At 53.8% G+C, this 24757-nt stretch overlaps 1 protein-coding gene across 1 annotated transcript in view; it reads left to right on the top strand.

The window, feature by feature from the left end:
- The first annotated feature begins 1858 nt into the window (after positions 1-1858).
- Positions 1859-24757, top strand: part of LOC101948999 (L-gulonolactone oxidase) — a 29136-nt gene continuing 6237 nt past the window's right edge. Inside the window, exons 1-8 of the mRNA XM_008173908.4 lie at positions 1859-2127; positions 6859-6960; positions 7841-7966; positions 10818-10912; positions 12874-12964; positions 14412-14597; positions 23224-23331; positions 23959-24035. Of these exons, the coding sequence (XP_008172130.2) occupies positions 2125-2127; positions 6859-6960; positions 7841-7966; positions 10818-10912; positions 12874-12964; positions 14412-14597; positions 23224-23331; positions 23959-24035 (788 nt within the window). The 5' untranslated portion in view covers positions 1859-2124. The remainder of the gene's footprint in view (positions 2128-6858; positions 6961-7840; positions 7967-10817; positions 10913-12873; positions 12965-14411; positions 14598-23223; positions 23332-23958; positions 24036-24757) is intronic.

Raw genomic sequence — 24757 nt, forward strand, 5'->3', positions numbered from 1 at the left:
TTTGCCATAGATCATTTATCAAGGCCCCCACACGCTTCCTAAAGATCGCCTGGCCCAGATTTATCATCCCCCCTGCGGTCAGCGCTCATTGTCCCGGGGGACGTGATGAATAGTTATAGCTTTTCCTTTAATGAGCTGCGTGTGTGTGTGTGGGGGGGGTCCCTTATCACTGCCCCACAGCAGCCATCTGCCCCCAGAGAACGCTCCTGAGAGCCAGCACTTTTAGACGAGATGGAAACCCCAGGCCTGGAATGCTCATAGCTATTAACCTACAACCTCCTCTGTTTGCTGGGTCCAGCTCTGGCAGCCGGGGGTCTGGGAGAAGGGGGTCCCGGGACACCTCAGCCCAGCTTTTCTGTGTGTAGCATGGGACAATTGGGGGCATTTATTTTTCTCCCTCTTGCAGCGCTGACCATGCACTGGGGTATCAGTCACTGTTATTAGTGCAGGTCTCCTGGGAGCTGGGGACAGTTGTTCTCATCCTCCGGATGGATTTATTCTCACCACACCTGGTTCACCCCAGGGCCAGGGCCAGGTTTGTTAAGGTGTTTAGGTGCCTTAAGATGCAAATTTCGTGTGGGATTTTCCAATCAATGGGAGTTAGGTGCCCAGATCCTCAAATGTAGCTAGGTGCCTAACTCCCCTTGGTTACAGTGGGAGTTAGGCACTTTGTAACAGGGTGGTTGCCCATGGGCTGGAGAGCCTGGGGCTAAGCCAGCCCTGAGGACCAGATGAGCCCCAGCGGAGAGCAGACAGCGAGTTCCTGTCTCTATGCACAAGGCAGCAGGGAGCTGCCCGGGGGCGGGTGATGGGGAGAAGTAGCTGAGGGGGAGGCCGGGTAGTAACCTGGGGGACAGACTGTGTGGAGTCTGTTTGATGAGCCCTGTGAAGGAGAAAACAAGGGTGGGGCGCTGCGGTGGCACCCCTGGCCATGAGGAGGCGCTGTAGAGACTGTAAGTGGCCAGCCTGGTTACACGCCTAATTACCATGGAGGAACTGGGGCTTAGGCACTGTTGAAACCCAACCAGGCTCCCTCCTGCATCCCGTTAAAAACTGGATGCGGTGGGTACGTCTACACAGAAGCTGGGAGGTGTGATTCCCAGTGCTGCCCGTGCCAGCTCTGCTTGAACCTGTGTCTAAAAACTGCAGCATGTACTCCAGCAGCTACTCTGCACTGCTCTTTATAGGCGCTCAGTCAAGCAGAGCTAGCGGGTGTGTGTCCACCGGGGCTGGGCGTGACACCTCCCGGCTGCTGTGTAGACACACTCTAAGTGACGTGCCCAGGGTCATGCAGAGTGCCTGTGGCGGAGCCCCAGCCTCGTACTCGAACCGTTGGACTGTCCTTCTGCCAAAGCCAGTCCAGAGGACAGGGTGGCCACTCCACGTTCCCCGAACACCAGAGATGCTGGTACCTCATGTGCGGAGCGCTCTTCGAAAGGGTGGCCCCTGTCCAAGCTGGACAAAACCACGCCTGGTTTTGTGTTTGTAACGGATGGGGGACAGACCAGCCCGAAAAAGGAGCGCCCGGTTTAAAACCGGCCCAGTGCCCTCCACCCCAGCCGCGTCCCGACTGGGCCAGGCAGGGGGCTGGGCCCAAGCTGTTCGTGCCCTGTATCTTTTCTAGGTGGCTCCTGGAGGCAGCAGGAGGCGTGAGCCCGGTGCCAATCTGCTTCCTGCCAGACCTGCACCTAACATGCGTACCCCCTCTGTAGGCCCCACGCGTGGCTGGCCCAATGGAGGCACCAGGTCTGAGAGATCAGCTCTGCCATGGTTCCCCCTGTGTCCTGGGGCCTGGCTTGCTCAGAGGAGGGCAGGGGGCAGGGGGCAGAGACAAGGCGAGTGCAGTTACTCATTAGCCCTTCTTAGCCTGGAGGAGGGAGGTGCTTTGCTTTGCTGGTCAGAAACTTCCCCCAAACAGGTTCTGCACCCAGCCAGGCTGACTCAGCAGCTGCTCTCCGCTGCCCTTGCAGGTCAGGACAACGGTCTCCCCACGCCCCGCTCCTGCTCGTCTTCTACTGCCCCATCTGGGCACAGCTCCCTGCACCCCACAGACCCCCCTTTGCCTGGAGCCACAGCCCAGGGTCCTGCTTTGGTCAGAGACCGGACCCCAGTGAAACCAACGTGATGGTAAGGATCTGCCTCTGGCCTCTCTGGGAGCAGGGGTGAGGGTGAAACCCCCGGGTGCGGCTCAGGGATAATCCAGGGGCGGCCGGGGGTGCAGAGCACACGTGGGGGAGAGTTTAAATTGTAACTTTGGGGGGGGGGGGGTTGGACGAATAATGCCTCTTTGACCAACACCCAACTTATTGATGAAACAAACAGGTCCCACATCCGAAACCGCTTCGCTTTTGGTACCCAATGGTCAGGACTGGGGCTCGGGAAAGCAGCATTATTTTGGGCATAAGCTTTTGTGGGTTAAAACCCCCCACGAAAAGCCTACCCATGAAAGCTTATGCCCAAATAAATCTGTTAGTCTTTAAGGTACCACCGGCCTCTTCGTTGCTTTGGTGGATACAGACTAACACGGCTACGCAGCATTGTTTTGTGATGACTGATTAGTTGTAACAAGCGCGTGTTTTGAAAACGGAACAGTCTTGTTTAACCAAACACCGAGTTTTTGGTTCCGTTTTTCGTTTAGGTTTTTCATAGGGAAAAAAAGTCATGGGAAATGTTAAAACCAATGAAAACCTTTGCAAAATGTCCCACCAGAACTGAATTGGTCTGGGCCAGCAGCTGTAATTCAGAGGCTGTTGGGGGCTGGGTTTGGTCAGTGGATTTAGTGCTGAGAAAGGTGGGGGGGGGGGGCAGGGGGGGAGACTGCTGCTGGCCGCTCCCCAAGCCCCTGGCCCTGGAGGAACCTCCCCACCCCCACCCAAGGAATCTGTCTCCAGGGCAAGAATTTGAGATAGGAGGTGGAGAACAGACAATGCAATGACAATGCAATGACAATGGGCCTTATTTGTACAGCCTCTTAAAGACAAACTGGGTCCCCAGAGTGCAAACACAAAGCTAAACTCCCTGTGCAATAGCAAAGGGGGTGTGGGACTGTGTCAGGAGTGCAGCAGATGGGGAGTCAATATGGCACAGCTGCTCTTGCACCAACAGTACTGAGACTTGGGGGGGGGGGGGGGGGTTGTTGGGGAAGAGGGCAGGTTCCAGGAGAGATCTGGGGAGGGGAGCTGAAAGAGAAGTGAGGAAGCTGCCTTGGGGTTCTGATCCAGGTCTGCTGCGTGTGCCAAAGGGGGTGTCTACACTGCAGCTGGGAGCGAGCCGCCCAGCCCGGCTACACAGCCACAAGCCAGTGCGCAAGCAATAGTCGTGTGGACGTCAGAGCTGGTGTGGTGTTGGGTGGGCTTGATTGCTAGCAAGAGTCTGTCTACCTGGGCGGGGGGGCTCCGCCCACCTGCAGTGAAGACAGACCCTGTCTTTCCTCCCTTGTAATGCTGGGATAGGGACGACTTTATAGCTTGGCGATTGGGGGCAGAGGGTCTCCTCCTAGCTGGTGTTGAGGCAGTAGCAGGTTCTCAGAGGGAGGGTAAAGGATCCCCCTCAGTTATATGTAGTGGGGATGTATAGGAGAGGGGCAGGGGAGAGGGAGATGACCATGTCTCGCAAATCCAAGAGTTGGGATTACAGATCCGGCTGGACTGGGCCACACTGGCTTTTCATGGGGCCCATTTGCAGAGGGATTTCCTTGTGGATGGCCCATTTCCCCAGCAGGAGCAGCAATCTCACTGGCGTTAAGGACCCTGCGCGGCCCAGCCTCCCAGGCTACGCCCAAGCCCCTTTCCGTCCACACACAGATCAGGCTGACTCGGGTCAGCGAGCACCCAGGACCTGGCTCCTAGGTCCTGGCTGGGGCATGGGTCAGAGCTGAGCCCTGCTGCGACTTGGGTCCACGCCCTGTCGTTGTGCAGTGTGGATGCAGGCCGGAGTCAGAAGGTCGGCGTAGCGCAGAGGGACGCGCTAACCCAGCTGGGAGACCCGGCTCCAGCGATTGGAAACCCAGGCTCACAATGCAGCGTGGACGCTTGAGTGCAGGCAAAACGCCGAGTCCACAAGCCCGGATCGGGCAGCCCCGGGTTTACAGACAGTGTGGATGCATCCCAGGGAGCTGGGTGGCCATACAGGGGTTTGCAGCTGCAGTTAGAGAGCCGTTTACAAAGGCAGCTTCTAGCAGGCCAGGGATTGCCTGATGCTGGGCAGTGGAGTGCCGGAGGGGGGATCGGGCGAGCTGTCTTGAGCAAGCTGTGGTCAGCCCCACTGATAGGAAAGGAGCCTTCTGGGCACCCCGGAGCAGTAACTACAGCTTCCTGCGTCTTTGTGTCGGTGCCCACTTTGTAACGAGTTTCGGGGGTGAAAGTGACCATTCTCCAAAGCCTGAGGAGACAGCTCCACACACGTGGTCCGAGTCTGATCCCGTCCGAGCCCCTAGGCACGGGCTTGGGCAGCAAGCCCCTCCCACGCTGCTGTTAGCTCTGATCCAGCTAGTGCAGATACGTCTACACAAGCAGTTACCTATACCCCCAGCTCCAGTGCACACATCCCCGCTGTCAGGGTGGGAAACAGCAGAGGGTGTTTTAGTGTCACACGCCCCATTCCAAACTGGTAACAGCAGGAACAGCACCTTCCCTCCTCTCCTCCCGTGTCTCTCTTAATCCAAGCGCCATCACTAGAGCTGGCCAGAGAAGGGAATTTCCATTGCCCAGTCAATTCCGGCGGGTCGACATTTTTGTTCCATTTTGCATCAGAATGAGCATTAGCATGGCAGAATTTCCAGCAAAATGGACCGATCCATTTCAGTGCCTGCCTGCCGGGCAGCCAGCCAGCAGACGTGCCAGGGAGCCAACCGGCAGGCCTGCCTGCTTTCCTGCCAGCTCTGGCAGGTGGGTGGACTGGCTGGCGGGCTGGCAGGACACCGTGCAGACTGGCCTCCAGTGAAAGCGATAAGGAATTGACACGTTCCTGGGGAACATTTCAGTTGCTTCGGGTCAGCATCTTTCTATGGAAAACGGTTCCATGGAAAAACTTTCAACCAGCTCTACTCTTCTGCAATGGCAGCAGCTGCTCGCTGTAAATGGGGTGGTGGCGGGGCACTCTGACACCTAAACATACAAAGCACCCTGCCTGTACACCCCTCAAAGCCCATTTCCTTCTGTGGCCGACACATGCCACATCAGACTGTCCACTCCTCAACCTGCACCCTCCAAACCAGGGGCAGAAAAGGGCAAGCCAGGGTGTTAGGTGGGGGCTTTGCACAGGGAGCAGTCGGGGTGTCAGAGGTAGGAGGGGAGCAGGGTGGGGGCTCTGCGTGGGGATCTGGCAGCAGTCAGGGTGTCAGAGATAGGAGCGGGGGGGGCAGTCAGGGTGTCAGGGATAGGAGCGGAGCAGGGGGCAGTCAGGGTGTCAGGGATAGGAGGGGAGTGGGGTGGATGCTCTGTGTAGGGAGTGGGGGAGTGTTTGGGGTAGGAGGGAAGCAGGGTGGGGGCTCTGCATGGGGATCTGGCAGCAGTCAGGGTGTCAGGGATAGGAGCGGAGCAGGGGGCAGTCAGGGTGTCAGGGATAGGAGGGGAGTGGGGTGGGGGCTCTGCATGGGGATCTGGCAGCAGTCAGGGTGTCAGGGATAGGAGTGGAGTGGGGGGCAGTCAGGGTGTCAGGGATAGGAGCAGAGCGGGGGGCAGTCAGGGTGTCAGGGATAGGAGGGGAGCGGGGGACAGTCAGGGTGTCAGGGATAGGAGGGGAGTGGGGGGCAGTCAGGGTGTCAGGGATAGGAGGGGAGTGGGGGGCAGTCAGGGTGTCAGGGATAGGAGCGGAGCGGGGGACAGTCAGGGTGTCAGGGATAGGAGGGGAGCGGGGGGCAGTCAGGGTGTCAGGGATAGGAGGGGAGTGGGGTGGATGCTCTGTGTAGGGAGTGGGGGAGTGTTTGGGGTAGGAGGGGAGCAGGGTGGGTGCTCTGCATGGGGAGCGTTTGCCAGCATTTCTCTGGAGTTTTCCCTGCTCCCACAGCCGTGCTAGACATGGGACCCCATCGTGCTGCTGCTACTGGTGTGTTGAAGTCCCTCCCTTTGACCCTGTTTGGACACAGGGCTGGCGAGAGGCGCTGGATTGACAGCCCCTGAAGTTCATTATTCCCCTGGAAGCTGTTCAGCAGAGGTAGCTGAGTGATCTCCACCACCTGGAGAGGCCGACTCGGCGAGGAGACGTTGGTTCACTCTCCTGTCCAAAGCCCAGTGCTAGTGCCCATCGTCAGTGCTGGGCTCTAGGCGTTAGGTGTAGGCCAGCCATGCCCTGCACATGGCCTGGCCTCTGCACAGCCCTCAGATGGTGATTACCAGGGGCCGTTCGTCGCTCCGGATCTGACCTGCAGAGGCAGGCTGGGTATCTAGTTATCCTTAACCCATTGTCCCCTCTCCTCTGGTTTTGACCATTGACTGTTCCTATCAAGGGAACATAGGAACAGCCAGACTGCATCAGACCCAAGGTTCACCTAGCCCAGTGTCCTCTCTCTGACAGTGGCCAGCAGCAGAGGCTTCAGAGGAAGGAGTAAGAAACCCCACAGTAGGTGCATATCGGATAATCTGCTCCCACATAGGTCACATCCTGGTCTCTCATAATTAGAGACTGGCATAAGCCCTGAAGCGTGAGGTCCAATAATTAATATGCCTTCCAGAATTCCATTGTCATTAATTATGATCGCTCTGGATATGCCTGATATCCATATAAATATTCAGATCCTTTTGCAATGTTGTTCAGTTCTTTACCTCAATAACTTCCTGCGGCAGGGAGTTCCAGAGTTCAATCACATGTTGTGTGGAAAAAATCATTCCCTTTGTCAGATTTGATTTGTTTTTGTCCTAGGTTCATGGGCAGGGAGGGTTCAAGTTCCAAAACTGGGCTAGGACCTACGGCTCCTCTCCAGAACTGTACTTCCAGCCAACATCAGTAGAGGAGATCAAAGAGGTAAGAAAGAGGTTTCAATCGTACGGTCCGTTGGAATAAAAAGCCAAGGCAGAATTGGTAGGTGGAAGACTCAGGGCTGAGGTATCCTCCCTTCCTTCTGAGTATCAACCCCGCCCTCACCAGGAATGCAGAATAACCACCAAAGCCTCCAAAGTACAGAGCATGGGCTCCTCTCAGAGATCCCAAGGCCAGAAGGGATCGCAGTGATCATCTAGTCTTGCCTCCCGTATAGCACAGGCCAGAGACCTGCCCCGCAATAATTCCCGGAGCAGAGCCTTTAGAAAAACAGCCAGTCTTGATTTAAACATTGTCAGTGATGGAGAATCCGCCTGCAGGTTCTTAGAACTGTCCCTCTCCCTGATCAGAGCCATGTCTTGAACTAAAAGTAGCAGGAGGAGGGGGAGGAGAATCTGCACTCCCAAGCAAAACGGCCTTTTTAGACTCCAGGTGAAATTCTGGGGGACGCAACACGAGATCCAGGCACCACTTTAGTCCATTTAAGGGGTGTCTAAACCTTTGGCTGGCATCTGCATGCAGTGGATTTCACCCCTTGGGGATGGTCCGGGTAAATACGCCAGCTGCTGCCCCTTTGAGGATAACTGGCAAGATTTTATTTTGCTGGTTGCATATGCGTTAGCAACTTTGCCCTGTTTATTCCCCTGTGCTGTAGTAAAGCTTTGCTCCCTCTAGTGGCTGGAGGCCTAGAGAGGACAGCAGTGTTACCACAAGTGCTTGCTGTGTTCTAGTCTTACCCAGCTCAGATGGTCTCACTGCTACTCTTGTACACAAGCGTCCTGGGTTCGAGCCCTACGGGCAACTGGTTCTCCATGTGTTCGGGGCTCAGAGCGCAGCCAGCATCCACAGTGTGATGTCTTCGCAGGTTTTGGATCTAGCCAGGCAGCGGAGTAAGAGGGTGAAAGTGGTCGGTGGGGGACATTCCCCTTCGGACATCGCCTGCACGGATGACTTCATGGTTCAGATGGGGAAGATGAACAAGATCCTCAAGGTATTGTAGGTCCCTGCTTTGCCAGGCTGTGGGATCTCCCCAAAGCATTACGGGTAGGGACACATTGGTGTAACATTCCTATTAATGCAATTCAGTAATTATTATGCGTCATAGTAGTAACAATAACAGTGAGAGCTGATCCAAAAAAGGGGAAGGGGGGGAGTCACACAAAAAAACCCCAACATTTTATCCCGAATTTTGGGGAGGGGGGGAGCTCAAATTTTGAAATGTTCCAAAATAAAGAACTTTCAGGCAACTCTCCAGCTGGTCAAAAAAACAGGGTTGCAGGAGGAAATTAGCAAAAGTCACCTCAAAATTGTGCCTCATTTTAAACCCTAAATTCAAAACATTGTGACCAGCTGTATATAATAATAAAGTAGTGTTGCTTTAATCTGCGCTTTGCTCTCACACACACTTCACAGTCAACATAAAAATGGCCACACTGGGTCAGACCAAAGGTCCATCTAGCCCAGTATTCTGTCTTCCGACAGTGGCCAATGCCAGGTGCCCCAGAGGGAATGAACAAAACAGGGAATCATCAAGTGATCTGTCGCCCATTCCCAGCTTCTAGCCAACAGAAGGTTAGGGACAACATCCCTGCCCATCCTGGCTAATAGGTCCATCGATGGACCTATCCTCCATGAACTTATCTAGCTCTTTTTTGAACCCTGTTCAAGTCTTGGCCTTCACAACATGCTCCGGCAAGGAGTTCCACAGGTTGACTATGCATTGTGTGAAGAAATACTTCCTTTTGTTTGTTTTAAACCTGCTGCCTATTAATTTCATTAGGTGACCCCTAGTTCCAGTGCTATGAGGAGTAAATAACACTTCCTTATTCACTTTCTTCACACCTGTCATGATTTTATAGACCTCTATCATACCCTTTTTTGACTGCCACTGCACATTGATTTCTGCTCCCCTTCCCTCCAGCTCTCCTCTATGGCAGGGCAGGGGGCAGGTTGAACCCTCTGGGGCCTGGCACTGACAGATTGGGATAGCTGGGGGCGGATGGCCCCACGGGGAACACTGCTAATTCCAAGCTAATAAATCACCAGAGCTCAGTCATTACCGATAATCAGCAGCAGCTTTTAATTACAGGCAAGGCCTGTTCCCTGATGGCTTTTGCTCTTCGGGACTGAAATAAATAGCTCGCAGTGTTAATGAACCGACTGTGGAACAACAGGGGTAGAAGCATCTCTGTTAGCCTGGCTGAGCAGTGACAGCAGGGCTTACAGACCACGGGCATGATCCGGAATAGATGGTGTCCCCAAGCAGAGCAAGGGGTCAGGGGGCACAAGGGGGTCAATGCACCGGGTGGGGGCAGAGGCGTTGAGTCCTGCAGAGCACAAGCTGGAATGGTTTGGGTGGGTCAGGCTCGTCCCAGGCGGCTGGATTTTTCTCTGCACTGCAAAGTGGTCTGATTCTGAGCAGGGTTGGAGAAAGGGAAAGGACTGGAGCTGCAGGGAGGCTGCCGGTCAGTGCTGAGGTGCATTGGCAGAGCTAAGGGAGGAAGATCTGGGCTGGAATAGCATCGATTCCAGCAACACTGCTCTCTGCACCATCTCCCCTTTGCCTATTGGTCCATGCTAAATCTCCTGGATTCATCCCCTGAGGTGTTTTACTAGAGAAGCTTCAGGATGTGTAGCTCAGAGGTTGGGTTCAAACCACAGTAATCCCGGTGGAGGTGCTCTGCGAGGAGCCTGGACTCATTGCATAGTCACACTGGTGACTGCTGCGAAGGCATGTTGCCCACATTCACCTTTGACTAGCAGAGAGGGATAGCTTAGTGGTTTGAGCATTGTCCTGCTAAACCCAGGGTTCTGAGCCCTATCCTTGAGGGGGCCATTTAGGGATGTGGGGCAAAAATTGTCCTGCTGTAAAGGCAGGGGACTGGACTTGATGACCTTTCAAGGTCCCTTCCAGTTCTATGAGATAGGTATATCTCCATTTATTTATTATTATCTTCAGGAAAGGTGTCCCATTTGGCTCTTGGCCCATTTGTGACCTTGGCCAAGAGCTTGTCTTGTTGGGAGATAAAGTGAAAGGCGTGAGGAGACTTCCCTCCAGGCATTGTCCTCTGGAGGTGCTCCAGAGACCTGCTTCGGGAGGTGAGGGTGGTGTATAAGGTCTCTAATTCCTATTTCTGGAAATATCAGGAGAGATGCTTTTTCTCCTGGGGCATCTGGCTGGAAGCAGAAATGCAGGGGCACCTGAGAATAAAACATCGGGGGGAGACAAGACATTGTATCTCAACTTCTGGTCATCTTGAGAGTTTGGCTCAAGTCTTTGTCTAAAGTTCAGGTGGGTTCTTGTCCTGTGAAGCAGTTCCAAAACTGGAGTCCCCTCTATTCACGGAGCTGGCAGAGCGTTAGAGCAAGCTGCCCCTCCCGACACACCCATCCTTCCCCAAACACAGGGTGTTTCAACAGCAAGGACCTCTCTGTAGACACGGGAAGGTGGGTCCACACTCCATGGCACATTTGAGACTCTCAAGGAGGCCCGCTGGGGCCAGCTGTGCTGGTGGGATTTGTGCTGGGGACACTTGTTCTCTAGGACCTGGAATGAGACCCACCCGCTCATAGGCCACCAAGGAGACAATTTCAATCGCTGCCCAGCTGGGCTAGGTTCTGACTCGCAGCCCAGGCATGGAACGCTATGTATCACCTCGCATTCCTCTCACCAGACAAAACCCAACCAACCACCTTGGTTTGGCTTTCGCCTTCTGGTTCTATGCAGCTGCCCGGCAAGGGGGTTGATTCGCAGTGCGAACTGTGCCCAGGGGTGGTGACAAGCAGTGGAGGGCTTCTCTCTAGGGCCCTGAATACAAGTCCTCCGAGCTTATCTCTTGCAGGTGGATGAGGAGAAGAAGCAAGTGATGGTGGAAGCGGGAATCCTCCTGTCTGATCTAAACGTCGAGCTGAGCAAGTACGGGTTGGCCCTGCCCAAGTAAGTGAGCTGTTTGCTGTGTCAGTGTTATTCAGGACAACCTTAATGCTTTTCTGATCCTGGGACTCCTTCATTGCCCCAAGCCAGGATCTAGAGCTTGTCTACACAGGGAAATTTACCGGGATAAGCGAAACTGGAAGCTCTCTTATTCCGGAGTAAGAGAGTCCACATGGTAATTAAACTTCCCTGTATAGACAAGACTTTACTTATACATTGTACGGTTCAGCAGCATGCCCCAGACCAATGATTTATCTTCCTTGGCTCCAAATAGGCAATAGATTTCCCTCCTGGGAATGCAGGACACGGGGAAGAGATTCCCGATAGATGGCTCTTCAGTCTAGGAGATGAAGGCCTAACATGAGCTGAAGGTTGGAAGTTGAAGCCAGACAAATTCAGAGTAGAAATCAGGGGCCAGAGGGTAAAATAGCCATTGGAACAACTTCCCTAGGGGCAGCGTCTATAGCGGAAGTCTTTAACACAAGAGCGGAAGTCTGTTTCTAAAAGACGAGCTATAGCTCAACCAGAAGTTATGGACTTGAAGTAGAAGTTTAGCGAACCCCTCCTCAAAGCCTTTTTAAAACAGTCCCTGCTAGAAAGACACATAGATTTTTAAAATGGGTCATGCCTCATGTGTGAATTTCACTGACACTAGGGGAGAGCGTACTCTTTAATCATTGGGTAACTGAATCGATTGATTCCTCGGTCAATCAGAGTTTATGCTGGACTAATTCTGGGCTCCTGGGGACTGATTGAACAGGACGCTAGCCGGGCCGTGGATAGGGTTTCAAAAAGACATGCCTCAGGGGCGTGAGCGAAGTGGGTAATTGCAGAAGTAAACGATCCGTTTTGTGTGGTCACCGTGCACTGTGTTGGGCGCACGTCTGGGGTGCCCGTTTCTGTCCCCGTCGTGCAGCCTGTCGTATTCACAGCCTGCACTTGCTTGGGCTTGGAAGAGCAAAAGAGTCACAAGTTTATTATTTATTTGTACTCTTGTGCCGGCCCCAAGCGAGATCAGGGCACCGTTGTAGAGGCGCTGTAGGGACGCGTCGTGAGTGACAGTCCCTGTCCCAAAGACCTCACACTCTGTAATGGTGTCGTTCCTGAGGCATGCCAGGAACAGTCTAGTTATTACTTAGTCTTGTCTGAGAGCAGGGGACTGGACTAGGTGTCCTATCGAGGTCCTACTTCTAGCATTAGAGATTTGTGCCATGGCTGAATTTTCGCCCCGTATTTCCTCATAGAGCGCAGGGGAAAAACGCACGAGGGTTTAGTGATCCATTGCAAACCAGATCCAACCACTTTCCTCGCTCAGAATTACATCCCAGGTTCATGTCTACCCATTGCCTGGATTTCCTGCGTCATGTCCGGTAGCAGCCAGCAGGCCAGGCAGTCGGTGTGCGGGGGCTGCGGGTCTGTTACCCCCTGCGCTGTCCCAGCCTGCTGCATTCCAGCTGGGCTCAGCCGGGGAGGCAGCTCCCCGTTAGCGGGGCTGCCCTGCAAGTTACCCCTGTAGCAGGGGCTCTCGGATGCTGGCGGGGAAGGTGGCCCAGGGGCATGGGTTCCGTTTCAGCCAGTGTCATGTGAACATGCCCCCTCAGTGCCCAGACGCAGTCAGGGCTCGACCTGCCCCGTGCACAAGTCCCACATGCCTGGCACTAGGTCCGTGCCGTGGATTTGGGGGACGGGTGGCGTTCCCTGAGATCAGCCTCAGGCCCTGGGAGAGCATCAAAGGGACTGTCTTGAATCGGAGCGTCAGGCCCATGTCTGGATCCCCTGCCCGCCAGCCTGTGATCTCAGCACGGTTCGATGCGAAGCATGTCCTGGCACATCCTGATCTGGGGCAGCTGGCAATTAACGACCCTCGTTCTGGGTGTCACATTAATTAATATCGTCTTGAGAGACGCGTCTGGGAACAACAACCACAACTAACTGCCCGATGCCGTTTCTTTGTCCACGTGCAGCTTAGGGGCCGTTTCAGAAGTGGCAGCCGCTGGGGTTATTGGAACAGGGACACACAACACGGGCATCAAACACGGCATCCTGCCCACCCAGGTAAGGCCCGGGCCTGGCGGAACGCGGGCTGGCTGGGGAACCAGAACTCTGTTGGGTGAGAAGCTTCAGAATAGGTTTGGTTGAAAACGAGCCCTGTGGGAAGAGAGGGAGACCCCCGGGGGGTAGGACGCGCTCAGCTGGGCTGTGACAGACCCCGAGTCGAGTGCCGGCGCTGAATCCGGCAGGGCAGGGCCTTGAACCCGTAACTGGGCCGGGAACGGTTTGCCTGACCCGTTTCAAGTCAGACACAGGGTGCTGTTTATCCCCCACTATAACCCAGCTCAGAATTCACTGTGCGGTGTCCAGTTCATCTGCCCAGGCCCCAGCCTCTGAGGGAGGAAACTCCCTGAGGCTGAGCTGCCGGGGCGCTGCCCGCAAAGGGGGTCTCTGCTCACGGCGCCCGGAAGACGGCGGATTTTCCCCGTTGTAAAGTGAGCGGATCCTTCCTCCCCATGGCTGGAATATCGCAGACCCCCCCCCGTCCTGCCCGCCAGCCTTGCCTCTGCTTTCAGTTCCTGAACAGGGAGAAGTGGGAGGGGTTAATAACAAACGCTTGGTCCTTTCATGCCCTTCACCTCTCAGTTAACGACTCCTCCTCACACCCCTCGGAGAGAGGAGAGTCTGGTGGTGGGGCAAAGATGTAGCGCATGGGGCTGACCGCTCCCTCTGCTGGTCCGTCAGCGCAGCCCCCGCTGTGTGCCATCTCTCGGCCAGCAGGGCCCCCCCCCGTCCCGTTTCCGGCCAGCGCTGGCTGCGCGCTGTGGAGGCTGGTGTGTGCAGGCAGGTGCCAGGCGGCAGCCGGTTACGTGTCACCTCTGCTGCCTGTAGTAAGAGGAGGCCCTGAAACATAAACCCTTGTATCAGAGGCCTGGTATGATGCCTAAGGCCTGAACTAAAGTAATAGTTTGTGGTCTTTGGGGGTTCTCTCGGGTTTGCTGTGCCAGCGATCTGCAGAGCCGGGGCAGCACACAGAGGGAACACACGCACGCAGCCAACTGATATCAACATTGAACAGAGCAGAGCACCACACCGGTAGCATCTGACAACATTGGTGATCCCGATGTGATCCTCAAGGGCTCCCAACTCCCATTGACTGCAGTGATGGGATTTGAGGATTTGGGCCCAGGAGCCTCAGTCATGAACTGCCTCCCCCCTCCACTGGCGCCAGACACCTTGCAAGCACCGATCAAAGGGAATATCCCTGCCCCAAAGAGCTTCCGATCACAGTATAAGACAAGAGACAGCCGACGGGTGTAGACAGAGGGGGGACCGTAAGGGAATTCTAAGAGACACTTGGGCAGCCTGGTGGCTGTCGAGGGTAGGGTAGGCGTGGTGGCTATAACAAAGGCTGGGGGTGGCTCCATAGCCCTGCCAGCCATTCCCCACAGGGCGATCCTCGCTCAGCCTCTGTGGCTGGGAATGCCACATCATTGTCTCCCCCCGACAGGTGGTGGCGCTAACGTTGCTGACGGCTTCGGGGGAGATCCTGGAATGCTCTGAGTCCATCAACGTCGAAATCTTCCAGGCCGCTCGGCTGCATCTCGGCTGCCTGGGCGTGGTCCTGACCATCACCTTCCAGTGCGTCCCGGAGTTCTACCTGCTGGAGACCACCTTCCCCTCCACCCTCCAGGAGGTACCGTAATGTCCACAATAGAAGCGGGAGGACAAAACGATAGGCCCCTCTCTTAAGCAGCCTCCGTGGTAGGTGAAATGCCGTGCGTGGCGAGACAAGGTGTTCTGGCCCAGGTTGGACGGGGAGTGACTGCAGTCAGTTAAGGAATATCCCCCACTTGCCATACGCCCCCCACATGCATTTATGATGCAACCCAGCATGGGAACAGATTTATCTTTAAAAATGGGAGACTTTCACGCCGACGATTGAGTGACCGATGGGGAGTCTCGTTTCTTTAGAAATGGAGTTTTAATTTCCCAAATGGGTGCACGGGGGTAAGGCAAAGTCCGGCAGGTCTGCAGCAACCGGTGTTTGCGGGAGAGGGGGAACTGAGGCAAGTTGGCTGCCTTAGTATCACAGGGATGAATGGGTTTATTTCTTAAGAGGGACATTGACAAGATTAAAGTGATGGGCTGGACCCACTCATTTGCTCTGGCTGCTTTCCACTGCTCCAGCACTGCACGGCAGCCTGTGACTGGCCCTGCTACCCCTTTGGGGTGCTGAGAGAGTCCACGAGGAGGCTGGGGCAGGAAGCCCAGGGCTCTAAGACTCTGGATTGGTAGGCAAAGGCTCCTGGGTGAAGCGTGTCTGTCAGCCTCCCAGAGAGGCAGGTGGGGCCTACCAGAGGAGGAAGTGAAGGCAGGGACAGCTGTTTGCTGAAGTGATGGGGGCAGAGGGTAATCGCTGTGGGAGTACAGGCTGCGTGGTGAGGGGAGCCTGTGAGTTAATTTTACTTTAACTCTCAGGAAAGGGGCTTTCAGACTGTTTGTGTCCCGCGGAGAAAGGGGAACCAGGGGCCTTAATTTGCTTTAACCCTGGAGACAAGGGCAGCTGGGCTCTGAGTTTGGGACACTGAGGAGAGGGGATCTGCGGTGCAGCCTGGGAGGACACTGGTTATTTTCAGTTTGGAAGGCGCTGGGTTGAGTCGCAGGCTGTGGCTGGAGAAGCGACATTTGCTTTCTTGATTTGTTTGAAGGATGCACCATAAATCCAGTTCAACCAGCCAGGCCCACTGGATCTGCAGGTGCTTTGTGCTGTCAGAGCCTGGTGGTAAATCTGTCCCCAGACATTTACAGTGTGTTCACTGCCGGGCTAGTTTTCACAACTGAAAATATTTAAAACAGCTGTTTCCCACTGATGGTGTTTGTTTGCTTTTTGCATTTATCCCATCCTGGAGAGTGAGAGTGGATTAGTCAGTTTCAGCCTTTGTTTCTGGTCAGTTTCATGTCTTGGTGTCCAGGGACTAGCCAAACACAGCAGTCTTTAAGGCTGCAGGGCGAGGCTCAGATGTTTGAAGCATTCTCATGGAATTCATGCTTTTAAAGATTTCATGGAAACATCTTGGGTGCTGGAAATGGCTTAGTGGGAGGGGCACAAAACAGGCCCTCAGGAGTCTATTCCTGACTCTCTGCCACTGGTTTGTTGGGTGGTTTTGGGCGAGTCATTTCCCCTATCCCGTGCCTCAGTTTACCCATCTGTAAAATGGGTAGAATGCTGCTGCCCTCCTTTGCAAGGCCCTTTGAGATCTGCTGATGAACAGCGCTATGGAAGAGCCAAGTATTATTAAATGTGGTCCTACGTGACTTGGCTGTGTCCCTTCTGAGGCTGATCTTTTTCCATCAGAAGTTCAGGCTGTGCGTGCGTACACGGTGAAGCGCTAGGTGCAGCCCTCCTGCCAGGCCCTCCACCCTACTCACAAGAGCCCGGGGTAATAAATGAGCAGGGCGAATGGGAGTGTCTGATGCGACAGGGGTTTAAGCATGTTCCTCGTGGTGCTAATGAGCAGTTCGTTCCGTGCTAGGCAGGAGTGACCTGGGGGTTGTGCAGCAGTTTTCTAGTCAAATCAGGCTCCGGTTCTCCTGCTCTCCCGCTGTGTACAGCACTTTCTGCCTCGGGCGTGTGCACCTGGCACTCAGCACCTGCCCTGCACAGGGTCCAGCCCGCAGTTTGTTCCGAAATCTGCTAGGCCCAGCTGGGGCAGAGTTGCAAGGAAGGCGTGTCTGGGAGAGGCAATGATCGTGTTATGGGGCAGGGCGGTTATGGGATAGTTTTCCTGGTGTTTTTGCACCATGCAATGCTATAGGGTTCTCTCCACTCAGCCCAAGGAAACCGTCCATAGGGCTTAAGCCAACAGGGTCTCTCCTGAAGACAGGCCGTGTTAGTGGGTGAGTTCCACTGTCACAATATGGGCGGGAGGCAATGGGTCTCATGGCATGTCACGGGTAATCCTGCTCTGCAGAGTCTGCTTCCAGATGCAAAGGGGGTGGCTCAGGATCAATGGAAACTGCTCATTAGAGTTGCCAGGCAGATGTGCATTGTTAGTACTGTGCTTATATCTCTGGGCACTCTGGTGGGTGGCACCAGGAAAGTGCCTTTGCAGGGCAGACGCTGCAGCACGATGTCACTCTCCGAGGATACCACATACGCCACTTCTCCCGGAGAGCCACTGCAGAACTCTCCTGCCGGATCTCAGGCAAAGGAGGTGACGCACCAATCTCAGCAGTGAATTTAGGAATGATCACTGTTTAAGAAAACTCTGCTAGATACCTCAGAAGCCACAACTGAGGAAGGAGGCCATATTGGTTAAAAATCAACCTGGTTTGCAGGAGAGGTGAAAGCAGTGATAAATTATATGTGAACCAAATGGAAGAAAGGTGAAGCTGATGGTAATGAATGTAAATCAGAAGCTAAGAATTGTTGAAAATTGACCAGGGAAGCAAAGGGACACCAGGAAAAATTGATGGTTAAGGACGATACAAATGAGTTTTTGAATATATTAGGAACAAAAGGAATCCTGACAATGATCTCAGACCATTAATAGATGGAAATGGGATAATTATCAATAGTAATACAGAAAAGGCAGAAGTGTTCAGTAAATATTTCTGTTCTGAATCTGGGGGGGAAATGATGATGTAGTCATAGCTAAGGCTACGTTGTAGTCATGAGTATTTTTAGTAAAAGTCATGGACAGGTCATGGGCCGTAAACAAAAATTCACAGCCTGTGACCTGTCCATGACTTGTACTATACCCCTGACTAAATCTTGGGCGTGCTGCAGGTGCTCGGGGAATCCGTGACCTCCATGACAAACTCACAGCCTTAGTCATATCATATGGTGATTCTCTTTCCATTCCAATAGTATCTTTGGAGGATGTTATATAGCAGCTACTGACATTAAATCAGCAGCTCTAGATAACTTGCAAGAGTTGTAAAAGAGCTGGCCGAGGAGCTCTCTGGACAGTGAGTGTTGACTTCAATAAGTCCAGAACTCTCTGGGACAGTTCCAGTAGACTGGAAGAAAGCTAAAGATCTCCCAATATTTAAGCAGGGTGAACAGGATGACCTGGGTAACTATAGGCTGTCATTATAACATCGATTCTGGGCAAGATAATGGAGTGGCTGTTACGGGACTCAATTAATAAAGAATTAAAGGAGGGTAATATAATGAATGCCAATCAACATGGCTTTATGGAAAATGGATCCTGTCAAACTAAGTTGATATCGTTTCTTTTTTTTTTTGAGATTTCAAGTTTGGTTGATGAAGGGAATAATGTTAATGTAAAATGTTGATGTCCCCCCTTCATCTCCTCTTTTCCACACTGAATGTACCCAGTTCCTTCAGCCTTTGCTCACATGCTTTACATTCCACCCCTTGGATCAGTTTTGTTGTTCGTCTCCGGATCCTTTCCAGTGTCTCTACATCCTTTCTATACATTGGTGACCAAAACTGGACACAGTTCTCCAGCTGAGGCCTGACCAGCGCCCGGGACTTGCATGCGATGCCTGTTAATGCAACCTAAAATTGCATTTGCTTTTTTCCTTCTTTCCTATCTCAAATAGCTAGGATATGGCCTGCATCAGTATCAATGCAAGAACAAGGTTTTCTTATCTGAACAGCTCACAGCCTCCCTGTGAGGTAGGGCAGGGCTATCCAATGGTATTTAAGTGCCTAACTGTCTTGGAAGATCTGGGCCTAAGTGACATGCCTATGGTCTCAGAAAGTTTGTGGCAAAGCCAGCAATTGAATCCAGGTCTCCCAAGTCCCAGGCTCACTCCCTGTCTTGATAGAAATGCCCTCCCTCATCTTGCTGAGGTACATAACTTCCCATTGCCTCAGTTTCTCTGTCTGTGGAATGGGGATAACACCGGGCTCTCAGGATTAATCAGTGAGTGTGTGAAGATGGAAATCACCATATCAATATCAATACCCATATCGACCCTGTGGGATTTTTGCCCATGCCCTGTAGTTTCCCCCATTTCCAGAGCCCCGGCTTTCCCGTTGGTTGACCCAGCGAGGTGGAAGAGAATAGCAAGACAGCAGGTGCTTTTAAGAGGAGTACAGGGGCTGCTCGGAGATGGTTCGTGGTTTGGTCGGACCCGCCTGCTTTCTTGCTTCCCGCTCTGGCCTCGGGTTTCTCTTTAGCCCAGGCTACCCTGATGACACTCTGGGCCATTGGTTCCACCCCCGGGGTGGGGTACATTGGCAGTGCGCAGCTTTCCAGCACAGCTCCATTATTCTGCTAAGACGAGCAGCTCCCAGGGGGAGGGGGCTGCTTGGGAGCCAGGCAGGTGCCTCCCCCCCTCTCCCGGAGACAGAGCAAACAGCCAAACAGCTACAGGCATGGGGCTGACGCCAGCTGGAGCTCCAATCTGCAGAGCCCTTCTGGTATCGAGGGACCCATGGCCATTAACTCCAACTGAGGATGTGACCCTGGGTGTTAAGGCCCCCACAGCACCTAGCGAGTAATCTTGTCCACCCGTGTGAAACTAAGTAGCTTTAGGCCTGGCTAGTACTTGGATGGGGAGACCTGTCAGACATGGTAGGTGGTGATGAGCAGTGTTGTGCTGCGGTCTGTCAGATGGGATCTGAGGGCCACGGCCCTGGCCAATGGGGATCACTGATGGTCTGAGGGTTGTGGAGCATTTTATGGGTGGGAGGGTTGGATTTGCAGGGGAGTGGGGGAAATGCATCTCCTGTTATTGTCAGGGCTGGCGGTGCCGACATTTGGAGGGGGACGGGGGCTCTCTAGCCCAGCAGCCCCCTGATAGCAGCCACCTGTCCTCCCCCCTACGTGGCAGCTGAGCACGCTCACCACTTCAGCTGTCACCACAGCCCTGTCCCCCTCCCAGCTCCACTCTCATTGAACCGGCTGTCAACAACCCTCCCCTCACGTTCTTCCCCCCCTGGCTACACCCGCGGCCCTCTCCCATCGGCTTCAACCCTCGGCTCCACTGCGACTGCTCTCGCCACGCCTCCCATGGCTTCCTGCCCTCTCCCCTCCAGGCCACTGCCCCCCTTCTCCCCTGTCCTCCCCAGCCTCCGGGCTGCTGTGGTCATGGCCAATCACACTGTCCACAGAATCCTGCCCTGCCTTGGCGTCCCCGACTCGTTCCCCAGTCCAGCCTCCTGCCTCTCCGGTTGGCCGTTCAATAGCGCCGAGCAGCCTCGCCGTGGAGCAGGCCCGCGCTGAACAAACAGACTGGCCCAAAGAGCTCATAATCTCAGTACACTCCCCTGCCCCCCGCTCGGCCAGTGACACCAGCCTATCACCCATCCGTCCGCTTCCCCCAAGCCCTGTCATGCTTCCCTGCATGCTGCCTCTTATGTATGGAGCGCCCTCCCCACGCCGGTGTCTAGAGCTACAGGAGAGGGACAGGACGGCCTTGTGAGTCACTGGAGTGGGACTTGGGAGACCTGACTTCAGTTCCCAGCCCTGCCACAGACTCTTTGTGTCACCTTGGGTGAGTCCCTTGAGCCTGGACCCTCAAATGTATTTAACTCCAGTTGATTTCCATGGGAGCGAGGTGCCTAAATGCCCTTGAGGATCTGGCTTTAACCTCTCTGGGTGTGTCTACACTGCACACTAAGCGCAGGCTCTCACTCAGGTTTGAGTCCAAGCCCCCTTCCGTCCACACACAAATCAGGCTGACTGAGATTCTGCTCCAAGCCCTGTCAATTTGCAGTGTGGACGCAGCTCAAGAGCAGACTCTGGCTGGAAGGTCTGTGTACCACAGTGTGGGACCCATTAGCAGGGCGGAGACCTGGGTCCAGCAGCTGTTAACCCAAGTTTACTATGTAGTTTGATGCTGAAGTGCAGGCTTGGAAACACCCAGTCTCCAAGCCCGGTTTGCCACGCAGTGTAGACGCACCCTTTGTGTGTGACCTGAATAACCTGTTGATACCAATGGGCTCAATTCTCTTCTTGATCGGACACCAGAGAACTCAGGCCTGGTCTATACATACAATATAATGGGGGCTAATGTAGCTACAACTCATCAGGAAAGAGATCTTGGAGTCATCGTGGATAGTTCTCTGAAGATGTCCGCGCAGTGTGCAGCGGCGGTCAAAAAAGCAAACAGGATATTAGGAGTCATTAAAAAGGGGCTAGAGAATAAGACGGAGAATATCTTATTACCTTTATATAAATCCATGGTACGTCCACATCTTGAATACTGCGTACAGATGTGGTCTCCTCATCTCAAAAAATATATACTGGCATTAGAAAAGGTTCAGAGAAGGACAACTAAAATGATTAGGGGTTGGGAACGGGTCCCATATGAGGAGAGATTAAAGAGGCTAGGACTTTTCAGCTTGGAAAAGAGGAGACTAATGGGGGATAAGATAGAGGTATATAAAATCATGAGTGGTGTGGAGAAAGTGAATAAGGGAAAGTTATTTACTTGTTCCCATAATATAAGAACTAGGGGCCACCAACTGAAATTAATGGGCAGCAGGTTTAAAACAAATAAAAGGAAGTTCTTCACACAGCGCACAGTCAACCTGTGGAACTCCTTGCCTGAGGAGGTTGTGAAAGCTAGGACTATAACAGGGTTTAAAAGAGAACTAGATAAATTCATGGAGGTTAAGTCCATTAATGGCTATTAGCCAGGATGGGTAAGGAATGGTGTTCGTAGCCTCTGTTTGTCAGAGGATGGAGATGGATGGTAAGAGAGAGATCACTTGATCATTACCTGTTAGGTTCACTCCCTCTGGGGCACCTGGCATTGGCCACTGTCAAAGGACAGGATGCTGGGCTGGATGGACCCTTGGTCTGACCCAGTATGGCCATTCTTAGGTTCTTATGTCTACATGAGGAAATTAGGACAGTGTAACCATGTCACTCAGGGGGGTGAAAAAACCACCCCCCTGAGCAATGCAGCTAAAGCAACCCGACCCACTGTGTAGACAGCACGAGGCCCCCCGACAGCGCCCCCACGCAGCACCCACAGAAGGGGGACTGGAAGTTCCTTTGCACGATGACCCTTGTAACAATGGTCTGGTCCATCCTGGCTGCACAGGCTGGTCTAGTGCCCCGTGGCCAGGCGGCTGCAGACCACACTAGCCTTCGCACTGATCACAGGCACCCTGTTGGGGGTTCTGAGCTCCCCAGGGCGTGTGTCTGGTGGGCGGGGCAGGGCTGCTATTTAATATAGTTATTATCTCCATCACAAAGTGCCCTCGCATCTGGCTTCCCCCCCCCCCAACTGCCAGGCCCCTGATCTGTCTCAAGTGCTGAGCTCTGAACACCAGGACAAGATACCCACCATCAGGGAGCGGTTCCCCAGGGCCAGTGAAGCAGCTCTTGGCTGTCTGCTGCCTCTGACGTATGGGCTAATGTGCCGCTGCCCTCTACGGGATGCAATCGGAACTGCTCAACTGTGTACCATAGACCCCAGACTGTAACCAACAACTGGAGATTCTCCTTTAGTGTACGTTGAAGAGACCTGGGATTTTTGGAGCCGAGTGTCTGAATTCAATGGATGCTGTTATCACGAATTCCCTAGTGGCTTATAATCTAGGCGCCAGTGCAGTTGGTGCTTGGGCATTTTTACTACCAGTTTATCTAGACGTGCTATGAGTCTGGTTAGATAACACAAAGGGGAAAATCAGAGTGAGAGTGAATTACAGGCAGTGCACTTACTAGTGTTGCAGTCGCACAAAACTGTGCGGGTTTTCCAGAGGATCAGGACACAAAACTGTCTCTGCCCTCAAAGAGCGTCCAAACAGTAGTGGACGGGCTCCATGCAGTTCCTGGAAACACCTGCCAGGCCACTCTCCAAACTCCTTGGTGCTTGAGAGCTGATCTCCAGAACGTGAGAGGGGAAAGGATCATGTAACTCTTCTGTTCCCATGTTCCTTATTCACTGTCCCTTAATTCTTAGCCTTTGATAATAAACTTGTGATTCTTTTCACTATCAGTCTATCTCAGTGCTGTGATGCTCTCAGGGAGCTGGTCCTGGGTTGAATCAGGCAGGCTGGGGTGCACTGTTCCTTTGGGGACAGCACGACTGGTATTGCTGTGGGTTTTCAGTGGAGAAGGGGTTGGATGTGACAGAGGAACACGTCAAAAGGCCTTGGGGACTGGGATGCTCCTATTGTTACCCAGCCGGGGCAGAGAAAGGAGTTCAGCGTCCAAGTCCAAAATCTGGCCTCAAGCCCCCGCTCTGCCAAACTCCCTGTGTGACCCTAATCCCACCGCTTCCAGATCTGTGCAATGGGGATGAACCCCACTTCCTTCGCGCAGGGGGAGGGGGATCCCATTACTGCCTCCTGCCCATTCACTGCATTCTTTCTCTGCCCCACACAGGTGCTTGACAACCTCGACAGCCACCTGCGGCGATCGGAATATTTCCGCTTCCTGTGGTTCCCCCACAGCGAGAACGTCAGCGTCATCTATCAGGATCATACCAACAAGGTACGGCCCAGGCCACTGCAGCCCTGATCCTACCTGCCACCATGCCCCAGGGAGGGGCGAGGAAGGACACACACACTGGCAGCAATGAAAAACCAGATCAGGCACCGTTTGAGAGATAATGCCAGACCCCAGCCTTGAGGAAACCACCATGCCAGCGGGCACCAGTGATGCCTCAGGGACAGCCAGGCTCAGGGCCTTCTGCTAGTCTCCTCTCCCGGGGCTGGGATCTCCTCCTCTTTGACAGACTGAAGAGGGCCCTGCCTGGCCAATGCTTGGGTTGGAGTCTCCCAGTGTCCTTGAAGAAATGGTGGAGACGAGTCAGTGGCATTCCAAGCCGCTCCCATCAGGGCTGCTGTGGTACCAGGGGTGCCCTCCTATGGCCGAGAGGGGTGACTGAGCCCCATGTCACTTGTACCCAAGACCCCATGATGCCTTGCACAAGAGTATGACCCCAAACTCCTGGCCAGATTTGAGTGAGGGCAGTTCCGTTTTGCCACCTTCATTCCCTTGCGACCGTTTTACGCTCCCTGTAAATGTCCTGGAGAGAGAGACAAAGGTGGCATGGGCTGCCAGTCTCCTCCTGCCCGGGGAAATCTCTGATCAGAGCTTTCATGTGATACCTTTCAGCCTCCTTCGTCCTCCGCCAACTGGTTTTGGGACTACGCCGCCGGATACTATCTGCTGGAGTTTCTGCTCTGGATCAGGTAAGGATGGATTCTTGTAGCGTTTTGGTGTGGCGCCCTGTTGCGCGTAGGGCTGTTAAGGAGTCCACTTGGGGATATGCTGACGCAGCACACCAGGCTGCTGAGGATTTACGTTTTATTGTTTGTTCCCTGCGTCTACAGAATAAATCTAGTACTAGGAGACGAGGCAACCAGCCGTTCCGCCTGAATTAGGTCAGGGCACCTGATCTGGGGTAGAAGGAACTTGACTTGTAGTCTGGAACTGCCTGGGTTTTAGTCCTGGCTCTGCTGCTGACCTCAGAAGTCACCCTCCCCTCCCCACACACACATACACTTTCTGTGCCTCAGTTTCCCCATCTTTGCAATGAGGATAATGGCTGGGTTTGGGACACAGAGGGTTGTGAGGATTAGTTTATCATGCGTTTTGAAGATCTAAAGTGTCCTATACATGCTCGGTATTGCTAGAAACTGGTGGCACTGCCCCTTTAAATAGCCAGGCATCAACAACGTTCTGTGTAAGATTCCAAACGGTCGCCCACAGGACGCTTGCTGGCTGGCGGCATGGTGCTGGCTCCTCCTCCTCCTTTCCAGCCGCTCCGTCACTTCTTAATGTGACTCTTTTGCTGTTGGGCTGTTCCAGGATTGGGGTGGGGCCATGGGGAGGGTGAATGGGATCAGGACGCGTCCTACCCCTGCTATGAGGAGGTTGGAGCCCCACTGGCTGGAGCCAGTCCCCACCCCGC

Source organism: Chrysemys picta, chromosome 3 (assembly GCF_011386835.1).
Source record: "Chrysemys picta bellii isolate R12L10 chromosome 3, ASM1138683v2, whole genome shotgun sequence".
NCBI classification, from domain to species: Eukaryota; Metazoa; Chordata; order Testudines; family Emydidae; genus Chrysemys; species Chrysemys picta.